At 51.3% G+C, this 27,362-nt stretch overlaps 1 protein-coding gene across 1 annotated transcript in view; it reads left to right on the forward strand.

The window, feature by feature from the left end:
• The first annotated feature begins 614 nt into the window (after window positions 1-614).
• Window positions 615-27,362, forward strand: part of GRK4 (G protein-coupled receptor kinase 4) — a 36,506-nt gene continuing 9,758 nt past the window's right edge. The window contains exons 1-8 of the mRNA XM_055140148.1: window positions 615-773; window positions 4,913-5,008; window positions 8,651-8,763; window positions 9,187-9,264; window positions 12,468-12,571; window positions 18,053-18,116; window positions 22,464-22,604; window positions 23,675-23,865. Of these exons, the coding sequence (XP_054996123.1) occupies window positions 740-773; window positions 4,913-5,008; window positions 8,651-8,763; window positions 9,187-9,264; window positions 12,468-12,571; window positions 18,053-18,116; window positions 22,464-22,604; window positions 23,675-23,865 (821 nt within the window). The 5' untranslated portion in view covers window positions 615-739. The remainder of the gene's footprint in view (window positions 774-4,912; window positions 5,009-8,650; window positions 8,764-9,186; window positions 9,265-12,467; window positions 12,572-18,052; window positions 18,117-22,463; window positions 22,605-23,674; window positions 23,866-27,362) is intronic.

Below are 27,362 nucleotides of genomic sequence, written 5' to 3' on the forward strand. Positions count from 1 at the left end.
CGCGAGAGCTGCCGCTTCCTGGGTCCCGGCCAGCCAGTGCCGCTGCGCTCCGCTCCCCGCCCGGCCGCCGCGAGCCGAGGACTACATCTCCCAGCAGGCCGCGCGCTGCGGCGTCTAGCTTCCGGCCCGGGAGCCTGGTGCCGCGAGGGCCGCCGGGAGCTGTGGTGCCCCGCGCGGCGCCACAGCCGCCTCAGCCGCCGTGGGGCGCGGCGCGGGCGGAGCTTGGGCTCCGTGGCCGGGAAGCCGTTGGGGGGTGCCTGCCCGTCTGTGAGGAGGCGGCGGCGGCCCGGGGCGTGGCCGTGGCCGCCGGGGGGCGGACACCCTGTCAGTGAGCCGTCCCCGGGGCGGGGCCCCACGGAGGCTCGGGGCGGCCCGGGAGCCGAGCCCCGAGGCGGGACGATGCTGCCCCGAGCCCGGGCGTGCTGGCGCTGGCGCTGAGCGCGGAGACCCTCAGCGACCCGGGCGGGAGCCGCCGGCGGGGAAGCCGCGCCGCGGGCGGCGGCGGAAGCGGCCCCTGACCTGGCAGGAGAGATGGTTCTCCTGGTGGTGGCCGCGGAAGCCTCGGAAGGGGCGGGAGCGGCGGCGGGAGCGGGAGGAGCCGCCGCCCGAGCCGAAGCGGCCGCCGGAGCCGGAGCCGCCGCCGCCGCGCTCCTCGCGGGCCCCCCGCGACTCCCCGCCGCGGGGCAGGCGGCGGCACAGGCGGCGGCGCCGGCGGCGCTCCCTGGAGCTGCGGAACATAATGGCCAACACCTTGCTGCTGAGAGCGCGCCGAGGTGGGTGCGCGGGCGCCCCGGGCCTGGGGGCCCTGATCGCCGAGCCCCCCGGTGGCCCAGGGACCCCGACCCCAGAGACCCCGTCTCGCCCAGGGCGGTCACCGAAGGAGCGACTTGGTTTTGCCGCCAGGACGCCTCCGCCCCACCGTGCACCCGGCGCCGCACCCCCAGACCCAAGGGAAGCTTGGGTCACAGTGAAAGGCGGGGGCGACCCCCAGCGAGGCGGGCAAAGGGCGTTGCAGAGGATCTGGGCGCAGAGTCGGTTTCTGGAACCGTGCGTGGGTCCCTTGAACACCCGGAGAGTGGCCCTGGTGCACGGCGCCTCCAACCGCCCCCTTGAAAGAGAGCCATGCTGCTGGCCTTTGAAGGACAGAAAGGGGACAGGGAAGGACCTACTCCTGGCCTTGCGTTCAGGGATCAATTCTAGCCATATGTCTCTGGGGACCAGCGCACGAGGCAAGTGCCTACACAGCTGCCCCCCTTCTTGTGCCCCCACTAGTGTGTCGTCCTCTTCGTGTGTGTACTTGAATCACCTGAGATACAATTACAAAGTTGTTCACAATTGGGTTTCAGTCATACAACGTTCCATCACGTCCCCATTAGTGCTTCTTAGTTGTTTCCACAGGACCTTTTGGTCTGTAGTTGACACTCAGACATTATGGTGTTGTTGGCTGGTGGGTTTTACACTCCTTAGTGACAAGATGGCAGAATCACGGAGAATGCCAGCCTAAGGCTGAAGTGAACACAGTCCTTCTCCTCTGCTCCTCTGGTCACTCTAGACTGCCTCCCAAGACATCAGAATGACAGTTGGGGCCCAGGGGTGCAGAGTCTGGGGGACTGGGCTGTCTGCTGGGATTTTGTACCCCTGGGACCAGACTGCCCCCCTCTGGGACTCTACACCCCCCCCAGAGGGGACTAGGAATAGGCCCACCAGGTGTGACCCCTCCTAAGCACTGCCTGCTATAACCCCAAAAGCCCAAAATTTTTTTTAAAAGAAGTAAATACAAATTTGCTGACCAGAGCAATAGCACCGTGTGTAGGGTGTTTGCATTACACACAGGACCGAGGTGTAATCCCTAAGCATTGCTGGGTGTGGCTCCCAAACCAAAAACAAACAAAAAAAAAATTGCAAGTTTGCTATCCCTGTTTGAGGATCACACATGATGGCACTCAGGGCTCATCCGGGCTTGGTATTCGTGGGGGCTCTTGTGGTGCTGGGTAGTGAACCCGGCCATCCATCATGAAGCACATGGTCTGCCTGCTGTGCTCCCAGTGAGCCCAGCTCTGACCTTAATCTCTACGTTGGTCCCAGAGCTGAGTACGACCTGGGCCCCGTTGCTCTTGCCCTTCTGCAGAGAGCACCTCAATATTTTCTGCTGCTGACCATTCCCCTTCCTGTCTAGCAGAGTCGCCCCTGTGTTTGACTTGTGTCTTTTCTGGGAATATTGCCTGTTCCTGCAACACACAGGATGGGCCGTGGCTAAATCGTGTGTATGCTCATTCATATCTTGCAGATGCCTTGGACAGAGCTTGACCCAAAAGCTTACACAGTTGTGATGGTTCCCAGGTCAGCGGGTCAGCAGTCTAGACACTTTAGAATGTTGTATGGCTTGATACCGGCAAATGTTAAGTCCTTTCATCTTTATTTGAATTGTATTTTTCCTTCTGTGAAATTCACAGGCACTCTGGTGTTTATCTGCAGGGCATCTGTGTTTCCTACCCATACTTGGATGTTTGTTTCTAGCATTAGTGGCAACCAGCCAGGTGCATGTGGCACTTCAGCATGGCACAGGCATGGGCAGAGTTACCCACTCACTCCTTCCTGCGTGCCCTGAGTCCTGGCAGTGACACTCTACAGAAACATTTGCAGTGTGACTCTTGAAAAATAAATGCTGGCACATTCATGGAGTGTTTGGGGTGATAGGCTGCATGTGGGGTGACCCTGGGTGATCCTTTCCCATCCCCTTGCCCAGTTCATATGTTCTGAGGGACCCAAGTTCTGTTACCCCATCTCCGTTGCCATCTTCACATGATGTTCTCCTTGCTGTCCTGTTTTTGTGCAAGGACATAGCCCTGGTGGATATGGATCATCTCTTTTGGGGGGCATGGGGCAGGAGTTTGGGATTGAATGTGACCTCCTGCATGAAGATCCTGTACTCCGCCCCCTGAGCTCGCTCTCTACCCACGGGCCCACTGTTTCCAGAGCAGATCGTATTCTGATGATTTGGGGACTGATTGGAACTTTGGATTTTAATACATACTATTTTGGGAGGCATGAAGAAATTGTGATGGGGGGCTGGAGCGATAGCACAGAGGGTAGGGTGTTTGCCTTGCATGCGGCTGACCCAGGTTCGTTTCCCAGCATCCCATATGGTCCCCTGAGCACCGCCAGGGGTAATTCCTGAGTGCAGAGTCAGGAGTAATCCCTGTGCATCGCCGGGTGTGACCCCCCAAAAAAAATTGTGATGGGGTTGGATTGATAGTACAGTGGGTAGGGTGTTTGCCCTGCACGTGGCCGACCCGGGTTTGATTCCCAGTATCCCACATGGTCCCCTGAGCACCACCAGGACTAATTCCTGAGTGTAAAGCCAGGAGTAACCCCTGAGCATCATCGGGTGTGGCCCAAAAAGAAAAAAAAAGAAAATTGTGGTATATATTTTACATATAATATATAATCATATATATTATAATACACGTGTATATATATACACACAATGGTAGGATGTGCAGGCAGGCACTAAAAAAAATGATGAAATGCAGTTTTTGGAACCTTGGATGCAGATAGGATAATTCATGTTGAGTGAAGTAAACAAGAGAAAAACAGGCAAGTATGGAGTGATGGTGTTCATCTGCAGTATATAGAGAAACAAATCAAGGTTATAGAAAATACTCATTGATAGTGAGCCCTGAGTGCTGAATTGTGGAATGAAGAATACCAGCTTGGGGGTGGGGGTGGGAGGGAGACAATGAGATGTACTGGAAGTAACACAGGGCAATGGTAGAGGGACTTGGGCTTTTTGGTGGTGGTGAAGTGAGTTGACTGTATACCAAAACCAGGAATGTCAATGCTAGTGCAAACATGTAACCTAAAGTATAATTTTAAGTTTTTTCAATGGTAGAGGTGTTTGGGCATTTTGGTGGTGATGCAATAACATTGTCAGAACTAAAATCATTGATTGTAACCATGTCACTAAACTAAAATGTTTAAATACATTTTTATAGATACTATAAAAGATGATAAAATAAGTCACAGACAGGGAGACTATAAGTTTGCAAAAGGTACATGTGATAAATGACTCATCTAAAAGAGACAAAAACTTTTTTTTTGCTTTTTTTTACTATCGCTCTAGCCCCAAGAGACAAAGAACTTAAAAAAAAGAATTAAACCCTTAATACTTGGAGCTAGAGAGGGGCTGGAGCGATAGTACAGCGGGTAGGGCGTTCGTCTTGCAAGCGGCCGACCTGGGTTCGATTCCCAGCATCCCATATGGTCCCCCGAGCACCGCCAGGAGTAATTCCTGAGTGCAGAGCCAGGAGTAACCCCTGTGCATTGCCGGGTGTGACCCAAAGAGAAAAAACAACAACAACAACAACTTGGAGCTAGAGAGAGGATACAGAAAAAAGGGCACTTTCCTTATACACAGCCAACCTGGGTTCGATCTCTGGCATCTTATATGGTTCCCCCAGCACTGCCAGGATGATTCCTGAATGCAGAGTCAGGAGTAACTCCTGAGCATCTCTGGGTGTGGCCCCCAAACAAAACAAACAACAATAAGGGTTAGGCAGATAGCGTAGTGGTTAAGGTGCTTGTCTTAAATGCAGCTAAGCCTGGTTTGATCCCAACACTGCAAGGTCCCTGGACATCACTGGGAGTGACCCCAAGCATAGAGCTAGGAATAGCCTCCAAGAACTGCTGGGTGTGGTCTAGACCCCCAAGGAATCTGGTTCCAGAACAGTTAAATTATTTTTATGGCTACAGACACACATTTCTAAGTGGATTGAAATGATCACAGTGGGTTAATAATTGTGGTTGTTTCTGGTAGGTCCCTTAGTGGGATTTGCACACCCATAAGCTACTGGATCTGATAGAACTATTTCTGACAAGTCAAGTGCCTCTCCTCCTCTCTTCTTAAATTTAGGAGCATTTGGCAGGAAAACTGGTCGTAGTAAGAAGTGGAAGGAGATGCTGAAGCTACCCCCTGTGTCACAGTGCCTTGAGCTGAGACATTCCATTGGTGAGTGGATGGCTGAGGTGCCAGCCTGACCATTTGGAGAGTCCTTGCTTGTTTCAATTTCCAGATGTGTTTCCAAATTGTATAGTAGATTGGGCTTGTGTTTTTCCCAGGAAAAATAACTGCATTTTTTCATCTGCAGTTAGAATGTATATAGCAATTTACTCTTTCATTTTCATTAAGACTTTTTCAGAGATTGGAAACAGGATTAAGCAGAAGGGAGCACAGGCTTTGCATGCAGGAAATCCGGGTATGGTCTTGCCCAGCGACCTAGAGTCCCTGAAAACCGCCAGCAGTGACCCCAAGAACCAAGTTAGGAGTGGCCCTGAAGCACTGATGGATACTGTCCAAAAACACAAATTGTTGGTTTATTGATTTTGATTTGGGGGCCACACATGACTATGCTCAGGACTTACCCCTGGCTCTGTGCTCAGGGATCCCTCCTGGCAGGGCTCAGGGAACATACAGGCTTTAGGGATTCAAACCTGGGTCAGCTGCATTCGAGGCAGGCACCCTACTTGCTGTCTTTAGACCAAAAGTGCCACCAAAAAACTCTCTCTGGCCCTAAGAGCCACCAAAAAAATTTAAAGTGGTAATTTCATTGTCCACACATAACGGAAGAGTTGGCAGATTGAAACTTCCTTCCCTGGCAGCCACCAGGCACCCACTGAAGGAATGTTTTTTCCCTGTAACCCAGAAGTCCCCTACTGGAGGGGAAGTTCCCTCCCTGTAACCCTGTAGTTCCCTCCCTGAAGAGAAGTTCTTGCCCAGTAACCCAGCAGTCACCTTCTGTAGGAAATTTCTTCTGTAACCCGGCAATCCCCCCTCACTGAAGGGAAGTTTTTGTCTGTAAACCAGCAGTCTCCCTCTGAAGGAAGTTCCTTCCCTATAACCCAACAGTTTCTTCTCTGAAAGGAACATTTGTTACCATTTTCTGCATAAGGGGTTGAATTACTAGTAACTCAGGCTAGGATTAGTTAAACTGTGTTGGGGTATGGTGGAACATTCTAGAATCCAGAGGTGGAGCATTAGTTCCAGGTGCTAGTGGGAGCCTAGGAAGCACCAGGAAGCCAGTAGCGCAGTCAGAATTGTATTTTTTGTTATGTTCTTCTGCTTGGTTTCTTGGCCTTACCTGGCAGTGCATGAAGCTACTCCTAGCACTGTGCTCAGAAATGCCCTGGCAGTACTTTAAGCACCACGGTGTACTGGGGATTGAACCCAGAATTCTTGGCTAAGAGTATTTTTTTCTATATTTTAATCAGGCTGGGGACTGGGCCACACCCAGGAGCTATTCTGCATTCTGTGCTCAAGAGTGATTCTGGGAGGTGTGTGACGAAACCTTATGTGATGGGTACTGAGCCAATATCAACTCCACTAGTGCTATCTCTCTAGCCCTGCTCTAAGATTATTTTAAAAAGGCAATCCTGGGCTATAGATTCTGGAATGTTCCACCATAGCCCAACATAGTTTACCTGACATAGTTTACCTGCCCAACAAAAAATACTCTGACTAATCCTTGTCTGAGTTACCAGAAATTCTAGCTCACAAGCAGAGAAAAATGGAAGGAAAATGAAAATGATAGCCAGTGTTCCCTTGAGAGATAGTACAGTGGGTAGGTGTTTGCCTTGTACATGGCTGACCTGAGTTGCATTCCGTGACCCCATAGGGTCCCCTAAGCACTGCTAGGAGTGATCCCTGAGCAAAGAGTCAGGAGTGAGCCCTAAGTATATCTTGGTGTGGCCCAAAAACCTATAAATCAATAAACCAATCATCTATTTATGGCTTTTGTCTTACATGCAGCTGTCCTCATTCCTGGCATAACATCCCATTCCCCCACCCAGCACTGCCAGGAGAAAGTAAGCTCTAAGTGTAGTTGAGTGTGACCCTAAAACAAAAACCCAGGGGCCAGAGGGATAGTACAGCTAGTAAGATGTTTCCCTTGTACATGGCCAATTTAGGGTTCGATCTGCATATAATCCCCTAAGCTCCACCAGGAATGATCCCTGAGTGCAGAGACAGGAGTGACCCCTGAGTACTGCAGAGTGTGGCCCAAAACACCTCCTCCCCAATCCATTTTTCTTCAGTGCTAATACTTTTGGTTTCAGTGTTTTGGTTTGTTTTTTTTTTTTTTTTTTTTTTTTTTTTTTTTTTTTTTTTTTGTGGAGGGTATGGTTTGAGCAACATTTGGCAGTGCCCAGGAGTCATTCCTGGTGGTGCTGGGGGAACCATATGTTGTCCCAAGGATTGACCCTGGTTTGGTTGTATGCAAGGCAAACACCTAAGCTGATGTGCTCTCTCCAACCCTTTCACATAGTGACTTCATTTTTCTTTTTCCTTTAGTCACTATGAAATTACAACATTCTTCATGTCTGTGTTTGAAGCAGACAGTGTTTCAACACTGATTCTTTTAGCAGTGTCCACTTCCATCTACCAGTGCCCCCTTTTACCTTCCACCCACCAATCTAGAGGCGTTTTTGCTCAGTGCTCAGGAACTGCCATGTCCCAACACAAACACACCCAACTTTGTGTTGGGACATGGCTCCTATTGGTGCTAGAGGACTGAGGGGCGCTAGGCATGGAACCCCACATCCTGCATTCATGTAGCTGCACTCAGCCTGGGGAACCTCTGTCAGGCCCTCCTCCCTTTTTCTTTATGGTGTCTGTTGACAAACGTGTTTTTTAATAAACAGTTGCTCATCTTTGGTTGGTTTTTGTTTTTTCTCTCTTTTTTTGTGGCTGTTGCTTGTGCTTTTGGGGTGTCTGTGAAAGTCCTAACCAGGGTTCCCCTGACTTACTGGTGATCTCTAAGGTTGTACATTTTCTCTCTCCCATGCCAGCGTGGGTCCAGGCATAGTCGACTTGGGTGTGTGTTTGGTCGGGACCTGTTTAATTCTTCTGGATGATTATGGGTGGGTAGGAAGCCTCCGTGGGAGTTTTTGGCTATTGTCCAGCAAGAGCTGTCAGTGGTGTGGTTCTGAGGGCTTGCTCTGGCATCTTCAAGAAATGCTTAGGAAGTGGAGACCAGAAAGTTCATGGCTGAGAACTTATTTGGGAGTTCAGGGCCATTTCCTGTGGTGCTGAAGGGATATTCCTGGGTCTGTGCCCAGGGATCACTCCTGGTGGTGTTCAAGGGGGAACTACATGCGACGCTGGGACTGGAACCAGAGGCAGATGTTTGCAAGGCCAGCACCTCAACCCTGTACTCGCTCCAGCCCCTGCATTTTATTTTTGGCTTTTTGGGTCATACATGGCAATGCTCAGGGGCTACTCCTCATTTTGCACTCAGGAATTACTCTTGGCGGTGCTTGGAGGACCATATGGGATGCTGGGAATTGAACCCAGGTCAGCCGCGTGTGCAAGGCAAACGCCCTATCTGCTGTACTATTTCTCCAGCCCCTAGTTCCTGCATCTTTTTTTGATTTTTTTTGGGAGGGGGGTCACACCTGGCAATGAACAGGGGTTACTCCTGGCTCTCCGCTCAGGAATTACCCCTGGCAGTGTTCAGGGGACCATACGGGATGCTTGGAATCGAACCTGGGTCAGCTGCATGCGAGGCAAATGCCCTACTCGCTGTGCTATTGCTCCAGCCCCTAGTCCCTGCATTTTAACCAAAGATTTGTTTGCTTTTTCTCTATCTTCACCCAGAAAAGGATTATTACAGTCTTTGTGAAAAGCAGCCGATAGGACGCCTTCTCTTCCGGCAGTTCTGTGAATCCAAGGTTGGCCTGAAGAGCTGCATTGAATTCCTGGACGCAGTGGTAATCCAGTCACCTAGCTGTTGCCACCCAATTGCTGTGATGTTGAAGATGAAAAATTAAGATGAGGGACCAGGGAGATAGTAAGGGGTTAAGGCTCTTGCCTTGCTCATGGCCCTCGTGGGGCACCAGGTCAGCCCCAGTAGTGGAAGAATCTGAGGCCTGGTCATGTCAGTGAGGAAGTATAACCTACTCAGTAGAGCTAATGCCAGGGGCCAGAGCACTAGGACAGTGGGCAGCAGCTTGCCTTACATGCGGGTGACCCGGGATTGATCCAGCATCTCATGTGGTCCCCTGAGCACCAAGGAGTAATCCTTGCCTGAAGAGCCAGGAATAACCCCTGAACATTTCTGGGTATGGCTCAAAAACAAAAGCAAAAACTAAAAAGAAAGCTGACACTGTCTTTTCACCCATTGCTACAATCAGGCAGATTATGAAGTGACTGCTGATGACAGCCAAAGAGACTACGGACTCCTCGTCTTAGATAATTTCTTTGATAAAAAGGTATGTTTTCTTACATAGCAAAAATGTTAAAAAAAAAAAAAAAGGAAAACTCCCTTAAATGATTAGAGGGTAGGGTCAGATTTTCTTTGTTGGATAAGATATAATTCTGTTGAAATCTTTTCATTTCTCCAGAATATCCTCTTATGCATTTTCTTTTTGTTCTGTAAGGAAATTAACAATTAAGTCTCTTAGAAAGTTGGGCCAAAGGATGTGAAAGTTTCTGTTTTCTTAAACAGAGTATAGTGGTGAACAATTGTATTTGTCTCTGTTAGACTGAGCATAAGATTTTCTTCCTGGGGGGCTGGAGAGATAGTATAGCGATTGCTCTGCATGCAGCCAACCTTGAGTTGATCCTGGTGCTACATATGGTCCCCTGTAAAAAACTAAAGCATGCCAACGGGTGTGTGCACTCTCGGGCTCTTGGTGCTCTGGAACCTCTGTGTGTGGCTGTTGGTCAAGGGCAGGCAACGGAAGGAAGAAGGCCAAACTGGTTGCTTGATCAGTTTATTTCATTCTCTCTGCTTCTCTCCCGGCTCTGGATCTCTCTCTAGATCTGTGGATCTGGCTCTTTTCTGTTCTTCTCCTGTATCCTCTCGTGTGTCTCCTTCTCTGTCTCTTCTGTCTTCTTCTTCTGTCTCCCCTGTCTTCTTCTGTCTCCCCTGTCTTCTTCTTATGTCTCCTCAGTGCCCCCACTGTCTTAGTTTTTATAGCAAATTACATAGGGCAGTAGCACAAAGGTGGGTTTAACATTAACAAATCAACAAAGAAGCGTAAAACCATTTCTTGAGGAGATTAACAAAATCTCATCTAAGAAAATCCCATCTAAGGAGATCCACTCAAGGGTGGGGTTCAAACAAGGTTGTGTCAGGGTGTGAGCTAGTAATCTGCTTAAATAGTTATAGTAAATTTACTTTTAATATTTCTAGCATTGTCATTCTGTATGAGCACAGTAAGAGATATATCAGACTTAAAGTTTGGTTCTTCCTGAGGACATTCACTATATATTCCAGACCACTGTCTTCAGGCCAGGTTAGTCTTCCTAACGCCAGCAGGGTCCTAGTCTCGTCGTTACTTTTGGATCATGACAGCATTTGTCTATGACCATGCTCTCAACTTATAGTTGAGTATTGTGGTGCTTTGACCTGGCCTATTTCAATGCCAGGGTAGCTTACAACTTGCCCTGGGTCCATTCCGTCCCTCATCAGGACCCTGCTTTTGGGGTGTTAGGAACTAAAGGCAACTGAGTTGAGAAAGCAGATGCCCAGGAGTAAATATTATCGCAGTCAGGGGCTGGAGTGATAGCACAGCGGGTAGGGCGTTTGCCTTGCACGCGGCCGACCCAGGTTCGAATCCCAGCATCCCATATGGTCCCCTGAGCACCGCCAGGGGTGATTCCTGAGTGCATGAGCCAGGAGTGACCCCTGTGCATCGCTGGGTGTGACCCAAAAAAAATATATTATCGCAGTCAATCAGCTCCCAAGTTACAAAGCATATTATTAACTGTCTTCCTGTGTCCATACAGAAAGGCCATTGCTCTAAGGTAAACTAAGTTCCCTAAGGCAAGGCTAAAAGGACAAACCCCATGTTATCCTATAGTTCCCCATGCCCTGCCAGGGAGTGGAATGGAAAAAAATTGCTCAACCAGACAAGGGACAAATATGACCGCTCACAGCCAACACTATGCTACTTTTTGGTTGATTTTTTTGAGACCATACCCAGTGATGCTTGTGGGATACTCCTTGTTCTGTGCTCAGGGGACCATGCCCCCCTGGGGATTGAACCTAGGGTTTCTGCTGCAGAGCATGTGCTCAGAGTCCTGAGCTCTCGCTTTGCTCTTCTCATCTGTATTTGAGTTTGTACTGAAAGTTCTCATCAGCACAGGGGGCAAGAAAAGAAGATGAAAAGTGTCAGATTTGAAAAGGAAGTGATGACTAAATGTGAGGCTGATGGGTGGGAAAAAGGGAATAAAACTATCCACAGAGGAGGGAGGGATACTGGGAACATTGGTGGTGGAGAATGGGCATTGGTGGAGGAATGGGTACTCAACCACTGTATGACTGAAAGGTAATCACAAAAGTGTGTAAGTCTGTAATTCTGTTTCACGGTGTTTCATTTAAAAATTTATAAATAAATAAATCAATAAATAAAACTGTAAAAAAAAAAAAAAGAAAAAAAGAAAAGGAAGTGATGAAATGCCCTGTTTACAGATGATGTGATCTTCCTGCTCAGGCATGACACTGGAAGAAAATGTCCCAGATGGGATAACTTGTACATGAGAGACATTTATTGGCACAGTTCTGAAGGTGGTAGTTCAGACTGGGGCAGAGTGGTCTCTGGGAAGCCTCTTCTTCCTGTGCTCTCACAGGGCGCAAGAGGTGAGGACCCGGAGCCTCTTTGTAAAGCACTAACCCTGTTCTTGGCTCTCCATCCTCGTTGTCCTGATGATGTCACCTTGGAGGTTAGGATTTCAGTAGCACTCCTGTCTAGACAGTCTCTAAGGTGCCCCCCACACAGACACAAAAGAAGCTACTAGAACCAGGAAAGAAGCTAGGCCAGGTGGTAGGGTTTAGAGCTGACACAGACAGATGCAGCTCAGAGAGCATATGCAGGGCCTGAGAACCACAAATCAGCTGCTCAGTTTTGTGCTCAGGGTTACTCCTGGCTCTCTGCTCAGGAATCACTCCTAGCGGCGGTGCTTGGGGGACCACATGGGTGCTGGGGATTGAACCCCGGTTGGCGGTGTGCAAGGAAAACACCCTGCCTGCTGTTCTGTCACACCAGCTCCATGGTTTTTAACGTCAGCTCCCATCTTGTTGACCTCTCTTACTCACTGCCATCTCCTTTGTCAGAGAGTGACCCGTCCAGCTCCTTCCTGCCCCTGGCTTCAGTGTCCCTGGGCACTGCAGTAGGGGCACCTGGCAGTGTCTGCCCTGTCCTCCTTGGCTGTGGGCCTGCGGGTGGCTCGGCTGTGGGTGCACACCGTCCCTGTGTCTCTCGGCTGCTTGTTCTCCGGTCCGTTTGGGGGTGTGGGGCCTGAAAACCAGATAGGATATTGGACTCAGGAAGATGAGGCTGGGGTGGGGCTGGAGGCAGGGCTTTGAGCCCGTCTTCCCTGCCCTGTAGTTGTTCATAGTAATTCTTAAGTCTGTTTGTAATTGGCAAATCCTGAAATCACTAATTGCTGTATATTTGGCTGTGTTAAGATACCAGAAGCTCTTTTACCAGAAATCCCTCAGCCTGTGGTGTCGACATGTCGATTGAAGCTAAAGGAGAACCCTTCCAGAGAAGTCTTTGAGGAGTGTGTGAGGTGAGTAGCTTGGGACCAGCCCTGTGCGCCATTCCTGGGCTACACCTGAGGAGGGGCTTTGGGTGGGGGGGGGAGCTTTCGTGCTGGGGACGGCTTTCCCTCAGAGCCCACCAAGCGAAAAGCAGAAAGCTCAAGTGTTAGGTGAGATCTCGCACATCAGGGCCCCACGTGGCTTTGTCCACTCCAGCCCTCTCCACTCAGCCTCTGGAACGCCGTGTTGGGGGTGAGGAGAGTCCCAGAACTGGTTTTCTGTGGAGGTCACACTTGCTGCCGATGCCTTTCCTCTACATCTTTGCTTTCTGGACAGGCACATTCTGTCCTGGAGTGCTTTAGCTGACTTGACTTCTTTCTGGACACAGGGAGGAGGATGGTTTCTGAGGTGGTCTGAGGGAGTATCCTCCATGGACTCAGAGACGACTGTTCCTGTCCAGCCTGGGAGAGTGTGCTCTGAAGGCCACTGGTGGAGCACAGAGTGGGCTTAATCCCCACCCGTCCTGGACAGCACAGTCTGTGGTCACAGTATCCAAGTGTTCTGCTCTCTGGGACCCACGAGTCCTTCCTGCTCTCTATTGACACCGCTGCTCTGGTCCTCACATGTCCTCTCCGTGCCTGTCTCTGAGTCCTCTCCTTGTCTTAGGAGGATACCACTTACATTGACTTCTGGACGCTTTCAAACCTTCTTGTATGAATGATGTTTGCTAAGAGACTTTTCGCACGTGGGTCCGTGCCCACCAGCACTGGGTCATGAGGTCTGCATCTGTTCTCTAGAGACAGCTTTCAGCTCTGGTAGTTTCTGCATTTCGGTACAGTTAGAGAGGAGGGCAAAACCCGTGGGAACCCTGATGGAAGTTTCCAGTCTTCATGCCATCAGTTCTCCCAGAGAACATCTACTTGGCAGCACCTACAACGTGTGACCACAGAACTGCAGCCTCGGCCTCCTGGCCCTGCTGTCCGCCTCAGACCACAGTACGCCAAGGACTTGAGTGACCCGGTGCCAGGCTGCTGGGCCTTTGGGCACTGTCTCTCACCGCCCCAGTGGCTGGACAGAGATGGGGCATCCCGGGGGCTGGGACATGTGAGGAGAGTAGAGCTGAGTTCATGGCAGTGATAGAGGAGAGCTCAGGAGGTGCAGCAAGCTGGGGTGGGGGGTTGTGTTGTGCCCCCAATTTGGGGAGGCCAGCAGGCTGCCAGTATTTTTTTTTTTTTATTTTATTGAATCACCATGTGGAGGGTTATATAGTTCTCAGGATTATGTCGGTTATACAGTTCTCAAACACCCTTCACTTCACCAGTGCCCATCTTCCATCACCAACCCCCCCAGTATACCTGCCGCCCCCTCCCACCTCCCCAGTCCCAACCCTTGCACATGATGTTTCACTTTGTTTACGCCTTATTTCGATTACATTCCATGTTTCAACACACAACTCACTACCGTTGTTGGGGTTTCCCCCAAAAAAGAAAAGCAGTCCTATTGCCAAGGAGGCATTTGATAGTTCTCCATTGCTAAGAATATAGAGATATTAAGTCCCGCTGTTTGTTACATAGTTTTTCTTTTTCCCCCTTGCCCCACGCCACCGAGTTCACGCCTGTTTTAGTAATCGCCACGCTGCCTGACAAGGGAAAAAAAAACCGAAAAGGATGGTTATTTCCCGTCATCAGCAGGCGTGGGGCTCTGGCTTAGTTGATAGACTTGTAGAGTATCTGCAAGCAGTCTCTGGAACCGAAGGTCTTGCGCTGGTATCGGCTCCGGCTCGAGATTCCACCAGCGTCCTGCTGTTCCTTGTACATAATTTTTCCCCTTATATCCCATTCCCACGCCACCAGGTCTGTTTGCTTAATGGACATCACACTGTAGTTGATGACACACCGCGTTTCTTCCCGAGAAAGAAGAAAATTTCTTCTCAGCCGGCGTGGGGATATAGCTTAGTTCAGTCTAGTGAGATGGCTACCACTTTGATTGCCTTCAATATTTCAGCAACAGACTTACTATTAGGATCTCCCACAAAAGTCCGCCCCATTAGAAAGGAACCATTACATATTGCTCATACTAAGATGACATTAAGTCGCGCGGCCGCGGCGGTTTTGGGTTTCTGTATAAAGTCCAGGGAAAGTACAACCAGAAATAACATCACTACAAACTTTTACCCTTTTATGGTGCTCATAAGATGGAGAAACCTAGAGAGAGGCTCGGCGTCTCCGTTTTGCGCTCAGGAAAACCGCGGCCCCTGCGCTGTGCTCAGGAGGGAGGAGTTGAGAGAGAGACAGGTTAAAAGAATTGGGGGATGCCCGGGTCCCACAGCTTCAGCACGCCGTGGGGTCTCTGGTCCCATGCCGGAATTAGTTCAGTGGGCTGCTTGGAGTCCGAGGGCGCTCCCTCGGGCCCCTCCATCATGCTCCTTCCACAGCCGGGTCCAAAAGGAAGCACACGTGGGGGAGGTGGGTTTAAGTATCTAACTGCGGTGGGCGGGGGTCGCCGCCCCCGCCCCCTGGGGACTCCCGCAAGCGCGCTCACGTCCTGTTTTGGCTGGATCGGCGTCTCCGTTTTGCGCTCAGGAAAGCCGCGGCCCCTGCGCTGTGCTCAGGAGGGAGGAGTTGAGAGAGAGACAGGTTAAAAGAATTGGGGGATGCCCGGGTCCCACAGCTTCAGCACGCCGTGGGGTCTCTGGTCCCATGCCGGAATTAGTTCAGTGGGCTGCTTGGAGTCCGAGGGCGCTCCCTCGGGCCCCTCCATCATGCTCCTTCCACAGCCGGGTCCAAAAGGCCAGGCTGCCAGTATTTAGCCCACATGCCCACCCAGGAGTCGTCACAGTACCCCCCAGTGCCGAGGGAGCCTGGAATGCAGGCCTTTAGTTCAGGCTCCCCTGAGAACATGCAGTACTCTTTCTGGGCTCAGAGGTGGGGAGGGCCCAGGGGAGCAACCCAGAAGCAGTGGCCTGGCCACAGCACAGGGCTGGGGAGGTGCAGAGGGAATGAAGTGGGGAGACTTGCTTGACAAGGGACCCTGACAGTCTCTGTGGCACCATACTGGGTTGGGGAGGGTGTGTGTGTGTGTGTGTGTGTGTGTGTGTGTGTGAGAGAGAGAGAGAGAGAGAGAGAGAGCACCAGGTTTTTGGTGGGTTCAGAAGGTTCACAGGTCACTGTCGAACACCCCTGGAGGTCTCAGCACCCACTGAGCTGCAGCACAGTCGAGAATCACTTTCCTCTCCCAGCAGCCAAGCTCCCAGTTAGGACGCGATCCAGAAAACCTTCTACAAAGTGAAGTGCAGCGTCAGAACGAGGTCTCCTCAGAGCTCTGCCGCCCGGTGGAATGCTGTGCCTGGAGTCCCCACTCACACTCTCCTGGGGACAGCACCAGCGAGGCCAAGGGAGGAAACTGACACTTGCAGTGGCCCCAGCCAGAAGGCCAGGGGATCCTTTCCTCCACATGGTGCCCAACTCCTCACCTGCGAACAGGAGCTTTCCCTCCCGCATCTGTTCTCCAAGAAAGAATTTCATTACTTCTACCATAAAATGATGTGGAAAACTCAGGAGACAAGGCCAAGCACATGAGGCTTTGGCAAGAAACTTGTCGTGGGGCTGGAGTGATATTACAAGTAGGGCAAATGCCTACTGGTATCAGCAGACCTGGGTTCTATCTCTGTCACCCTATGTGGTCCCTCAAGCACCAGCAGAGTGGTCCCTAAACAAAGAGTCAGGAGTCATCCCTGAGCACCCTTGGCTGTGGCCCAAAAACAAACAAGAAATTTGTAGCATAGGGGGCTGGAGAGAGTACAGCAGGCAGGGCACTTGCCTTGCACACAGCCTGTCTAGGTTCAATCCCCAGCATCCCATGTGGTCTCACAAGCAGGGCCAGGAGTAATTCCTAAGTGCAGAGCCAGGAGTAACCCCTGAGCATCACCAGGTATGGCCTCAAAATGAAACAAATTTCTGGCATAATTGGGTGCCTGATCCCAATATTAAAATGGTGGTTCCTTATTTTCACCTGAAGGGCTCTTACATTCAGATATTCACTCTAGTCCTAGTTACAAGATTCATTCTCTTCTAAAACATATGCCCGTGTGTGCATACACACACACTGGGAGTGAATGTGAGCAGTTATCTTTCTACTGGCATAGAGTTTTTATCAAGTCACTTTTTTTCCTGATTGTCCGTATACATAAATAAAACCTCTGAACTTTTTATATACATAAAAAGGGTGGTTAAATGATAGAATTTCTGTTGAAGTCCTGCTTTTATGTTTTCAATGAAAGCATTAAAGTTCTAGAATGTCACTATCCAGTGTCCAAGGCTCAGTGTGTGGATTGAATCATATATTCTCAGTGCTTGTTAATGTATTGGGTATGATTCTTTTCATATTGCAGTGAAACAAGTATATTTAATTGCATAAAAATATTTTTCTAGATCTGTCCATAACTATTTAAGTGGAGAACCATTTAAAGAATACCAAGAAAGTGCCTATTTTTATCGATTTTTACAGTGGAAATGGCTAGAAAGGTATGTTGTATTTGAAGTTCAAACTAATAGCTTTTTTTCTTTTTGGGTCACACCCAGCAATGCTCAGGGGTTACTTCTGGCTCTGAACTCTGGAATTACTCCTGGCAGTGCTCGGAGGACCATATGGGATGCCGGAGATTGAACCCGGTCGGACATGTGCAAGGCAAACGCCCTACCCACTGTACTATTATTGTTCCAGCCCCAAATTAGTAACTTTTCTTAAGGCAGAATAGTATGGAAATACTTTTCTATTTATCAAAACAGTGCTGTGAGCTGGGAGTTGGCTGTGATCCTCCTGGTGTGAGTGATTCTGCCCTCTTTCCATCAGGGAGCCCTGCTGTGCCGAGCTGGGAAGCAGCGTGTATCCCAGACACAGCACACCATGTTCACCGTGGCCTGCTGCTTGGCCTCCGCCAGTGTTGGACCCTGATGTGTGCAGTGGAGATAATTGCAGACCTTCCCTACTAGATCCCTAGGATCACCTGAGAAATGGATCAGCTTTAGCGCAGGACATACTCTCCGACATATTAGCTGCCACTGACCTTGTATTCTAGCTAATGTTGGCTGATGAATTCCAGTTCACATGTTCCCTTGAGATACTGAATTCCTTTTCTCAAGGAAAGCTTACAGGAAATAAGTCATTCTTTCCCCCAACAACTTTATGAGTTCCTGCACAGAAGCTGTGAAGAATGCAGAGATCTTTCAGAGTCGGCAGGCCTGCCTTTAGTGATGCTAACCCGCCTGCTGCTCAGAGGAGCTCCTGCTCCCGGAGGCTGTTAGAAAACCCCTGAGATGGCTGGAGAGAGAACAGCAGGGAGGGCACCTGCCATACACGCACATGGCCGACCCGGGCTCTGTGCCCGCCCCATCAGGACTAATCCCTTCTCACTGAGCCAGGAGTAAGTCCTAAGCACCAAGAACATGAGCAACAAAGCAAACTGGTGTGATGCGAGAGCTAAGACCTATTTTTCTTTTCTTTTCAACTAGGCGCCCAGTAACAAAGAAAACGTTTCGATATTACAGGATTCTAGGAAAAGGTGGTTTTGGAGAGGTAAGTAATGTCCAGGATTGACGAGCAGTACATCTCCAGGTCATGGTGGTTTCTGAAAGGTGGCACTGGGGACTACATTTCCTTAATTGAAACCCATAGTGAAAGTAAGATGCAACAAACGGTACGAAAAAGCCCTTGCGTTTGTGATGTCACCTTTCACTTCAGACTGCTCAAAGAAGGCAGTTCCCCTTGCCTGATGGTGCAGCAGGTCTTTGTGGGCGGGTTGTGCTGACTGAGAGATTGTTCTGTGTCCTTGTTGTGGGGCTTCTTGTACCTGGTTTCCCTGAGTTCAGATGAGTCTCAGAGTTCATGTTGCCCAGAACATAATACTGAACATGCGGCCTCAGTGAGAGTCTGTTGGGTGGGCCCACGGCCTCTGGAAGGAGCGGAGGCTGCCTGCGCTTGCCGCGAGGCTCTCTGACATGGCGGTGCTCCTGCAGAGACTCCGGTGGCTGCAGGGCATCTGAAGAGGCAGAAACGACTTCCTGGGCTCTCTGGGCTAATGGGGCAATTCAAGGATTTTTGAGCCTCAGAGGTCACAAAGCCTCGGGGACACGAGAGCATGTTAAGTCAGAAGCGAGCAACACTGCCCATGGGATCTAGCCATGCTGGACTAGGTTCCCCAGAAGCCAAGGCCGAGAGCACTCCATGACAGGTGATTAACCCCCGGGGCCTTGTGCTGTGAGGGAGGTCTCACCACCTCACCTGCAGCAGCACCTGACGCTGTGAGAACTTGATCCCCTCAGCCACTGCTTCAGGAGAATTGGCCACATCAGCACATTCTGGGGTTCTTTAGAATATTTCTGCACGCAGCGGGTAGGGCATTTGCCTTGCACGCGGCCGACCCGGGTTCGATCCCCGGCATCCCATATGGTCCCCCAAGCACTGCCAGGAGCAATTCCTGAGTGCAGAGCCAGGAGTAACCCCTGAGCATTGCTGGGTGTGACCCAAAAAGCAAAAAAAAAAAAAAAAAAAAAAAGAATATTTCTGCACAGGCCAGAGAGATATTACAGCAGGTAAGGTACTTGCTGTGCCTGTGGCTGATCTGAGTTTTATTCCTGGCACCATATGCCCACATACTGAGCCCTGCCAGGCATGATCTCTGAGCATGAGCCAGGAATAACCCCTGAGCACCACTGAGTGTGACCCACAAACAACGTATGTATGTATTTGGGACCGGAGTGATAGTGAGGTGCTTGCTTTGCATATAATTGACCCAGGTTTGATCCCTGGGACCTCTTGAGGTTCCTGTGAACCCCCAGGAGTGAGCCTTGAGCGCCACAGGGTGTGGTCCCAAAACCACAACAACCAAATTCTCACTCTTCTGCCCACCTTCACTACTGAAAAATTGCTCCTGGACACTTATACTAGAGCAGGACAGTAAGTCTCCTTCTGGTCCACTCTTCTACCTTTCTGGGCCAGGCTCTGTTACAGGACAGAGGTGGAAGGCGCCAAGACGAGGGTCTTGTGTTGACAGAACATGCCACATGTGAGTGACATGAAGGCAGCAGTGTTTAGCTGTGATGGACTCAATGTGTTCTCCAGCTTACAGACTACTTCACGTCACCTGTTTCCAAGTGAAGGGTTCCTCAGTAAGAGATGATTCTGCGCCAACAGTCCAACAGGCCATCAGTAAGAAGTGGGAGATTCTGGGCAAGCAGTCAGACTGGTGATCAGTAGTCATGAGTTCTGGGCCAGAGACCACTGGGGATGCTTGGATTCACAGTGGCCACCCACGGGCCCAAGCACAGCATCAGCAGCCCAGGGATTGGCACAGCACTGACAGCACCGCACATGGCCCGGGTGTGCCAGCGCCACTGGGGAAGTGAGGGTCCCATGGGGCAGCGGGCGAGCGTCCACTTGGGTGGGCCGCTAAGGGAAGAAGCATTTTTTTTTTTTTTTTTTGCTTTTTGGGACACACCTGGCAACCTGGCAATGCTCAGGGGTTGTTCCTGGCTCTGCGATCAGGAATCACTCCTGGTGGTGCTCGGGGAACCATATGGGATGCCGGGGATCGAACCCAGGTCGGCCGCATGCAAGGCAAACGCCCGACCCACTGTGCTATCGCTCCGGGAAGAGGCATCTTAAGAGCCAAAGAGGAGGAAGTAAATGTCATTGTCAGTCTGACTGAAAGACGCTCTGGTGCCTACGTCAGTCTCGGTTTGGATTCTGTCAGCGCAGATTTCCCTGCAAGCCAGCTCAGGGAGGGGCATGTATGAAGCGGACTTGGGCGCTGTGGCCTCCAAGCCCTGCGCCCTTTGGGGAGTTGTTCACTGCATTCATCGGTGCTGAGGGCATTTCCCACAGTCATGTACTTTACCTTTAAACTTCTTTCAGTGAGGGGTAAGAGCTGTCATCTCTGCTTTTTTCTTCAATTAAAATTTAATTTGATAGGGGCCACACACAGAGGTGTTAGGGAGCCTGTGTTCTGCCACCAGGGACCCTCCCAGCGGAGGGGCTGGCACTTCTCTTTACTCTTAAAAGTTACCCTGGGGGTGGGTGGGTGGGAGGAGCCTGTTCTGGTGATGCAGGCACTGGGGCCTGGGACTCATGCTATTGCCCCGCTTCTTTTTTTTTTAGGTCACACCCAGCAATGCACAGGAGTCACTCCTGGCTCATGCACTCAGGAATCACCCCTGGCGGTGCTCAGGGGACCATATGGGATGCTGGGAATCGAACCCGGGTCGGCCGCGTGCAAGGCAAATGCCCTACCCGCTGTGCTATCACTCCAGCCCCATATTGCCCCGCTTTTCTGTATGTAAAATGTCTTTGTAGGGGCTGGGGCAGAGTTCAGTGGGCTAAGTTCATGTGGAGGCCTGTCCATCCCTGGTACCACATGGACTCCCCCCAACCAGCACTGGGAGAACTGTGAGCACTGAGCTGGGAGTAGCCCCTGAGTACTGCCAGATATGGTTTGAAAACAATCCAAAATAGTTACAGTACTTTTAGAAAGATGCTTTTTCAGTGTAAGTTATAGTGTATTTACTACTCTTAAGATCTAAGAATAAAATTATGGAAAGTCATAGATTACATGTTCGTATATTTCTGTGCTATTACTTTGGGGACACACTCCTGATTGTGCACAGGAGTCGTTCCCAGAGGTGCTTAGGGCTGTGTGGCAGGGATCGAACCCAGGCCTCCTGCCTGCCTCAGGTTCTCCAGCCCTTTGTATGTCTCTGGCATCTGTATCTGTATATTTTTAATTTACTTACTTATTTGGTTTTTGGGCCACACCCAGCAGCTTACTCCTGGCTTTGCACTCAGAAATCACTCCTGGGGAGCTGGGGGTCCGTATGGGATGCTGGAATTAAACCTGGGTCAGCCGCAAGCAAGGCAAGGCCTTCCCCGCTGGACTATCTCTCCAACTTCTAATTGTTAAAATTAAAAAAAATAATAATTAATGAAGTTCCCAAGCAATAGGACAGCTGGAACAGCACTTGCCTTGCACGTGGCTGACCCAGGTTCAGTCCCCGGCACCCCATATGGGCCCCCAGCCCTGAGTGCAGAGTAATCCCTGAGTACCACTGGGTGTGTCCTCCCCAACCCCCAGTCAATGTGGTGAGCTACAAGAGGCTTTAGCTCTGGTTCTCACTAAACACACAGACTCGGTCCCGGGGAAAATGCCTGTGCTGTGTGTGCAGAATGGGGCAGAGCCGCACTCCTGCCTGTGCCCCCACCCCTGCCTGTCCCCCTCCCACCTGCACCCCCACCCCCACCAGCATGCCCACTTCTGCCTGCACCCCCCCATCTGTACCCCCACTCCCACTTACATCCCCACTCCCGCCTGTACCCCCACCCCGCCTGTACCCCCACCCCCACCTGCACCTCCACCCCCACCTCCACTCCCACCTGCACCTCCACTCCCACCTGCACCTCCACTCCCACCTGCACCCCCACTCCTACCTGTACCCCTACTCCCCCTGCACCCCCACTCCACCTGCACCCCCACCCCCACCTGCGCCCCCCACCCCCGCCTGCACCTCCACTCCCACCTGCACCCCCACTCCTACCTGTACCCCTACTCCCCCCTGCACCCCCACTCTACCTGCACCCCCACCCCCACCTGCACCCCCATCCCACCTGTACCCCCACCCCCACCTGCACCTCCACTCCCACCTGCACCCCCACTCCTACCTGTACCCCTACTCCCCCCTGCACCCCCACTCTACCTGCACCCCCACCCCCACCTGCACCCCCATCCCACCTGCACCCCCACCCCCACCTGCGCCCCCTATCCCCACCTGCACCCCACCCCCACCTGAAGCCCCACTCCTGCCTGCCCCTGGGCTCCCCCGGGCTGGCTGGGTAGTTGGGTCTAGGCCTCTACGCCCTTTCTCTCTCAACTAGGTTTGTGCCTGCCAAGTGAGGGCTACCGGGAAGCTGTACGCCTGTAAAAAACTAGAGAAAAAGAGAATCAAGCAAAAGAATAGGGAAGCCATGGCTCTGAATGAGAAGAGGCTTCTAGAAAAGGTGCACAGCAGGTTTGTGGTAAGTACCTCCCTCCCCTTCTGTTCACACCTCTGCTGTCCTGCACAGCTTCAGTCAGCTGCAGCCCTGTCCACTCTGAGCCCTGGCAGGGGGTGGCAGGCCAGTCTGTTGCCCGATGCGATGTCACGGCATGGATCTCCTTGGCCGTCTCTGCTGGGCCAGGAAGGCACCGGAGAGTGGCCTGGCCAGAGCCGGATGTGGGCAGGCAGTGTTAGTAAGTGGGGAAGACAAAGGGGCATCAGAGAGTTGCATGAGACCTACTTTGTATCTACCTGAAACAACTCTGTGGTCTGGATTTTATGGGGTTTTTTTTTTGTGTGTGTGCTTCAGGAAATTCTTTCATTTTATTGTTTTGAGCATCAGTACACAGGCATTTCTCTTTGTATGATTCTCCTTTTTTATTTTGGTTTTGGGGTCACCGATCTGGCAGTGCTAAGGGGAGCATATGGGATGCCAGATATTGAACCTATATCAGCTTCGTGCAAGGCAAGTGCCCTACTCAACACTGTACTATTGCTCCCACCTGGAGGCAGATTTTTCTTAACTAAATATCAATTACCAATATATTTAAATGTTGATAAGCTGTTACGTTATAATTCCTACTCACTCACAGTTTATATTAATTTGAACATGGCTAACCCTGGTTTGGTCCTCTGCACCCCAAGGGGTCTCCCTAGCATAGCCAGAAGTGACCCCTTAGTGCAGAGCTAGGACTAAACCCTAAACATGGCCAGGATATTAAAAAAATACACTGACAAAATATAAAACCAAACCAAAACAAAAAAAAATAGTCAATAGTAATATTCCTCTGGGTTGTGGAAGGGAGACAGGGTCCCAGAACCCCAACTGAGGCCCTTCCTCCTGCCTCCTCTCTCCTATAGTCAAGCTACGTGACTTCCAAAGCCAGAGCGACAGTCTCGAGGTCAGGTCACTGCCTGGCATGCAGCTGTGGCGTGGCACCACGGTCACACCCCAAACACACCCGCCAAAGCCCTGTCTTGTGTCGGCATGCGGCACGGCCGGCGGTGGGGAGCAGGCGTCTGCCCAGTCGCTGCGCTCCTGTTCCCTAGGTCAGTTTAGCCTACACGTATGAGACCAAAGCCTTCTTGTGCCTGGTGCTGACCATCATGAACGGAGGTGACCTCAAGTTCCACATCCACAACCTGGGCAAGCCCGGCTTTGAGGAGGAGCGCGCCGTGTTCTACGCGGCGGAGCTGTGCTGCGGCCTGGAGGACCTGCAGAGGGAGCGGATCGTGTACAGGTATGGAGGGTAGGTGGTGCTGCTCTTGGTGCTCCTGAGCCACGCCTGGCTTTGTCTGGGGGCCTCGTGGTGCCGGGATTCTGACCCTTGCCTCCCGCTGCGTTGCCCTGGGGAGGGGGAGGACTGTTTCCCAGCATCTCCTTGACTGCCAGTGGTGGTCTGCTTTGGTTGGGGCAGCCCCACCCCTTTGGCCTCAGCGGTGCCCTGAGCCCCGGCGCTGGCTGCGCTCCTTGTGTGCAGCCATCTAGCAGCAGAGAATTCGGGCCCGTGCCTGAGTTCCAGCGCCTGCGTCCCCAGCTCTGCCCTGTTCAGCTTGCCCTGGAGCGGCTGTCTGTGCTTCTGCTGTGCCTGGGTTGCCCCCACCAGAGCCTCGCCTTCCATCCCTTGGCACGGGTCCCAGTGCAAGGAGCAGGAATCTGGCAAGTCCCTCAGGAGGCCTAGGTGCCCTGAGCCTCACCCGGAACAAGTCTGTGGCGCTGGGATTTCCACTTCTCTCCCAAGCCGAGTGTGGGCACTGTTCCTAGTCTGCTTGGGGACTGCACAGGGCTAGGGCTTCGCGCCCATGGACCTAAGGCCTCTAGTGACAACCGAAAGCAGTGCCATGATACAGTGCCCTTCCTGTCCCTCCAGCAGGCCCCGTGACAGTTAGCCGCTTCATTCCAGAGCACCCCCTGCTTCCCCCTAACCCACCCCAACCCCCACCGCTTTTGTCAGAAGGCCCCAGGGCAGCTTCAACAACAAAATCCAGTGTTACAGGGCTATGGGGCCATACCTGGTGGTACTCAGGGCCTACTCCTGGTGGGAATCAGGGGGCGCTGTGCAGAGTTTGGGGTCCCTATTCTGTGCCAGGCTTCAAACCTAGGGTTGCCAGGTGCTCTGTCTCTGGCTTCTGGGCTGAGTTTCCTTTGTCGGGGATTTATTGGGAGCCTTTTACAGGTCCAGGAGCCGGCGGCTGCCTGGAACTATTTCGGGGATGAGGGGGACCCTTGCTGAGGGGCTTTCCCTTGAACCCCCACACCCCTGGCTCCAGAGCGAAGAGAGGGAGGGGTTTCAGGATGTAATCATCGCACCCTGTTTGTGAGCCATAAAAGGTCTGACCTGCGCATCCCTCCAGGGTGAGTGCCCGGATGCATGGGGAACAGAGAGCCAAAAGGGGGCGGGGGAGGCGTGTCCTTCCAGAGCAGATGGGCCATGGGGTGTGGTGCTGACCTGCTGTCCCAGGCCCAGCCAGCCTTCACTGACTTCTCACGTGTGTGCCTCAGGTTCTAGAGTGGCACTGTGTGGATCCAAGTATCCTGGAAGTGACAAGCCCTCACAGTAGCCCTGAGCACATGCGTGTAACCCCCAAAACAAAAAACTAAAGCCAACAATAAAGCATGTGTGGATGTGTGCAGTGCAGCTGGACACTTACTCTCAGCTCCACTACATCACTTGTATCACTTGTCACTTGATCTTAGATTTGCTCGAGCAGGCACCAGTAACGTCTCCATTTGTCCCTGTCACATACTAGTGTAGCCCAATGAACAGGAAGAGCCTCAAACCGTTCATTCAAGGATTTGACAAAGAAGTCTGGCCATCTTGTTGGTGGGCGGCCACATGGTCTTTTAACGTCCTGTGGAATCCAGTTGGTAACAGCTCTAGTTAGCTGTCTTCTCTGAATCGCATTTCATGTCCGGCCCATCTGATTTTTGATGTCTTGGCAAACGAGACAGCATCCCTGATTCTTGACCCTCGATGGAGGTCGGAAGTCCAGATTCCTTCTCTCACTTGAGTGAAACATGATACTCTTTTGATTCTTCTTTGGGATACCTGAATAGCATTCTCATCCTGTTTTCGTAGGGCCCAGGTCTGAAGAGTTTTGGTGAAATGGTATCACCCTGCTGAACCCCTCTCTTTACATCAGTGATCACTTCCTTGTAGAATGGTGAGATCCTGGTGGTGAATCCATAATACAGCTTGTAGAGGATCTTGATGTACTGAGTTTGAACGTGCTGTTTTGCTAGGGCTTCGAAGACTGCTTCAGTCTCAACAAAATCGAAAGCCTTCTTTAGGTCGATGAACATTAGACAGAGTGGCATCTTAAACTCTCACAAAACTTCGATGAGCTTGGTCACTGTGTGGATATGGTCAATCGTGCTGAATCCTTTTCAGAACCTGGCTTGCTCACATGGTTGTCCTTCATCTAGTGTTCTGCCTATTCTATTCAGGATGATTCGAGTGAACAACTTATAGACGACGGACAACAGGCAGATTGGGCGATAGTTGCCGATGTTGTGGATGTCTCCCTTCTTATACAACAGAACGGCCCTGCTGGTTTTCCATTGGGATGGAACCTTGCGTATGGACAGGTAGCGTGTGAAGAGCTGAGCCAGTGTATTGACGAGTACTGGTGGCAGATTCTTCAGGTGTTCGGGTCTGACCTTGTCTGGACTGGGTGCTGACGCATCTTTAGTGACAAAATGGCGTGTCGGATTTTGGAAGGAAGGACGTTGGAAACGACTTATCAATCCTGAGGAATTTGGTATGTGGGCAGGTGGACATGGCTGTCGAAGAGATCCTAGTAGAAGTCGTGAATAATCCTCTCCATTGCCCTTCTGAAAGATGTGATAGGTCCATCAGGATGTTGGAGGGCAGTCATCTTGGTCTTGTAGTTGGCGAAGGATAGGCCACCCTACCGGAGCCAGATAAATACCTTACCGGCAGACCTCCACTACCTCCACTACCCAGCCACCACCACGATCCAGGCCGCTTTCTGGACTGCGTGTCCACTTTTGACACAGCATAAGACACTTAATACCCATTTTCCATAATTTTTGCATCATATTTGGTTTCAAATATGGTGTGAACCATGGGAACACCTGTAAGGGCGATTGGAGGCCGCCCTAAAAGCCTCCATCCCTCTCGAAGAGTCCACCAAGCTACTGAGACTTCCCTGCCCGAACGGCAGAGCCTGGCAAGCTACTCGTGGCGTATTTGATATGTCAAAACAGTAACAACAATGGGCCTCATTTGCCTGACACTGAAAGAGCCCCTAATACGGCAGCGTTAAGAAGGATGAGCAAGGAGAGGCTGATAAAATCTCAGGGATGAACTAGACTGCCAAAACGAAGAAAGACTAAAATGACTGTCTGTACTTTCAACACACGTATGCTGGCATTGGAAGCATCCATCGAGGACCTGATGGTCAAGCGCAGAAGATCAAGTACGACATCATTGGTCTGACCGAAACAAGAAGGCATCAATCATATCACGCCATTTTCAACACTGGAGAAGAACTGTTCCTCGGAACATGCGACAACAGAGGCGTTGGTGGCACCAGTGTCCTTGTCAACACGAACTTGGCCATGAGCATTGATTCATTCGAATTCCTAACAGCCAACGTGGTTTGGCATGAGCTTCAGGCAACCACAAGCCAACGTCTGAGCTTGCAAAGCTGTGCAGAGAAGCCATAAAGGAAGACCTCCACTACATACTGCTGCTTTATTCTGTGAATGTCT

This window comes from Sorex araneus, chromosome 5 (genome assembly GCF_027595985.1).
Source record: "Sorex araneus isolate mSorAra2 chromosome 5, mSorAra2.pri, whole genome shotgun sequence".
NCBI classification, from domain to species: Eukaryota; Metazoa; Chordata; class Mammalia; order Eulipotyphla; family Soricidae; genus Sorex; species Sorex araneus.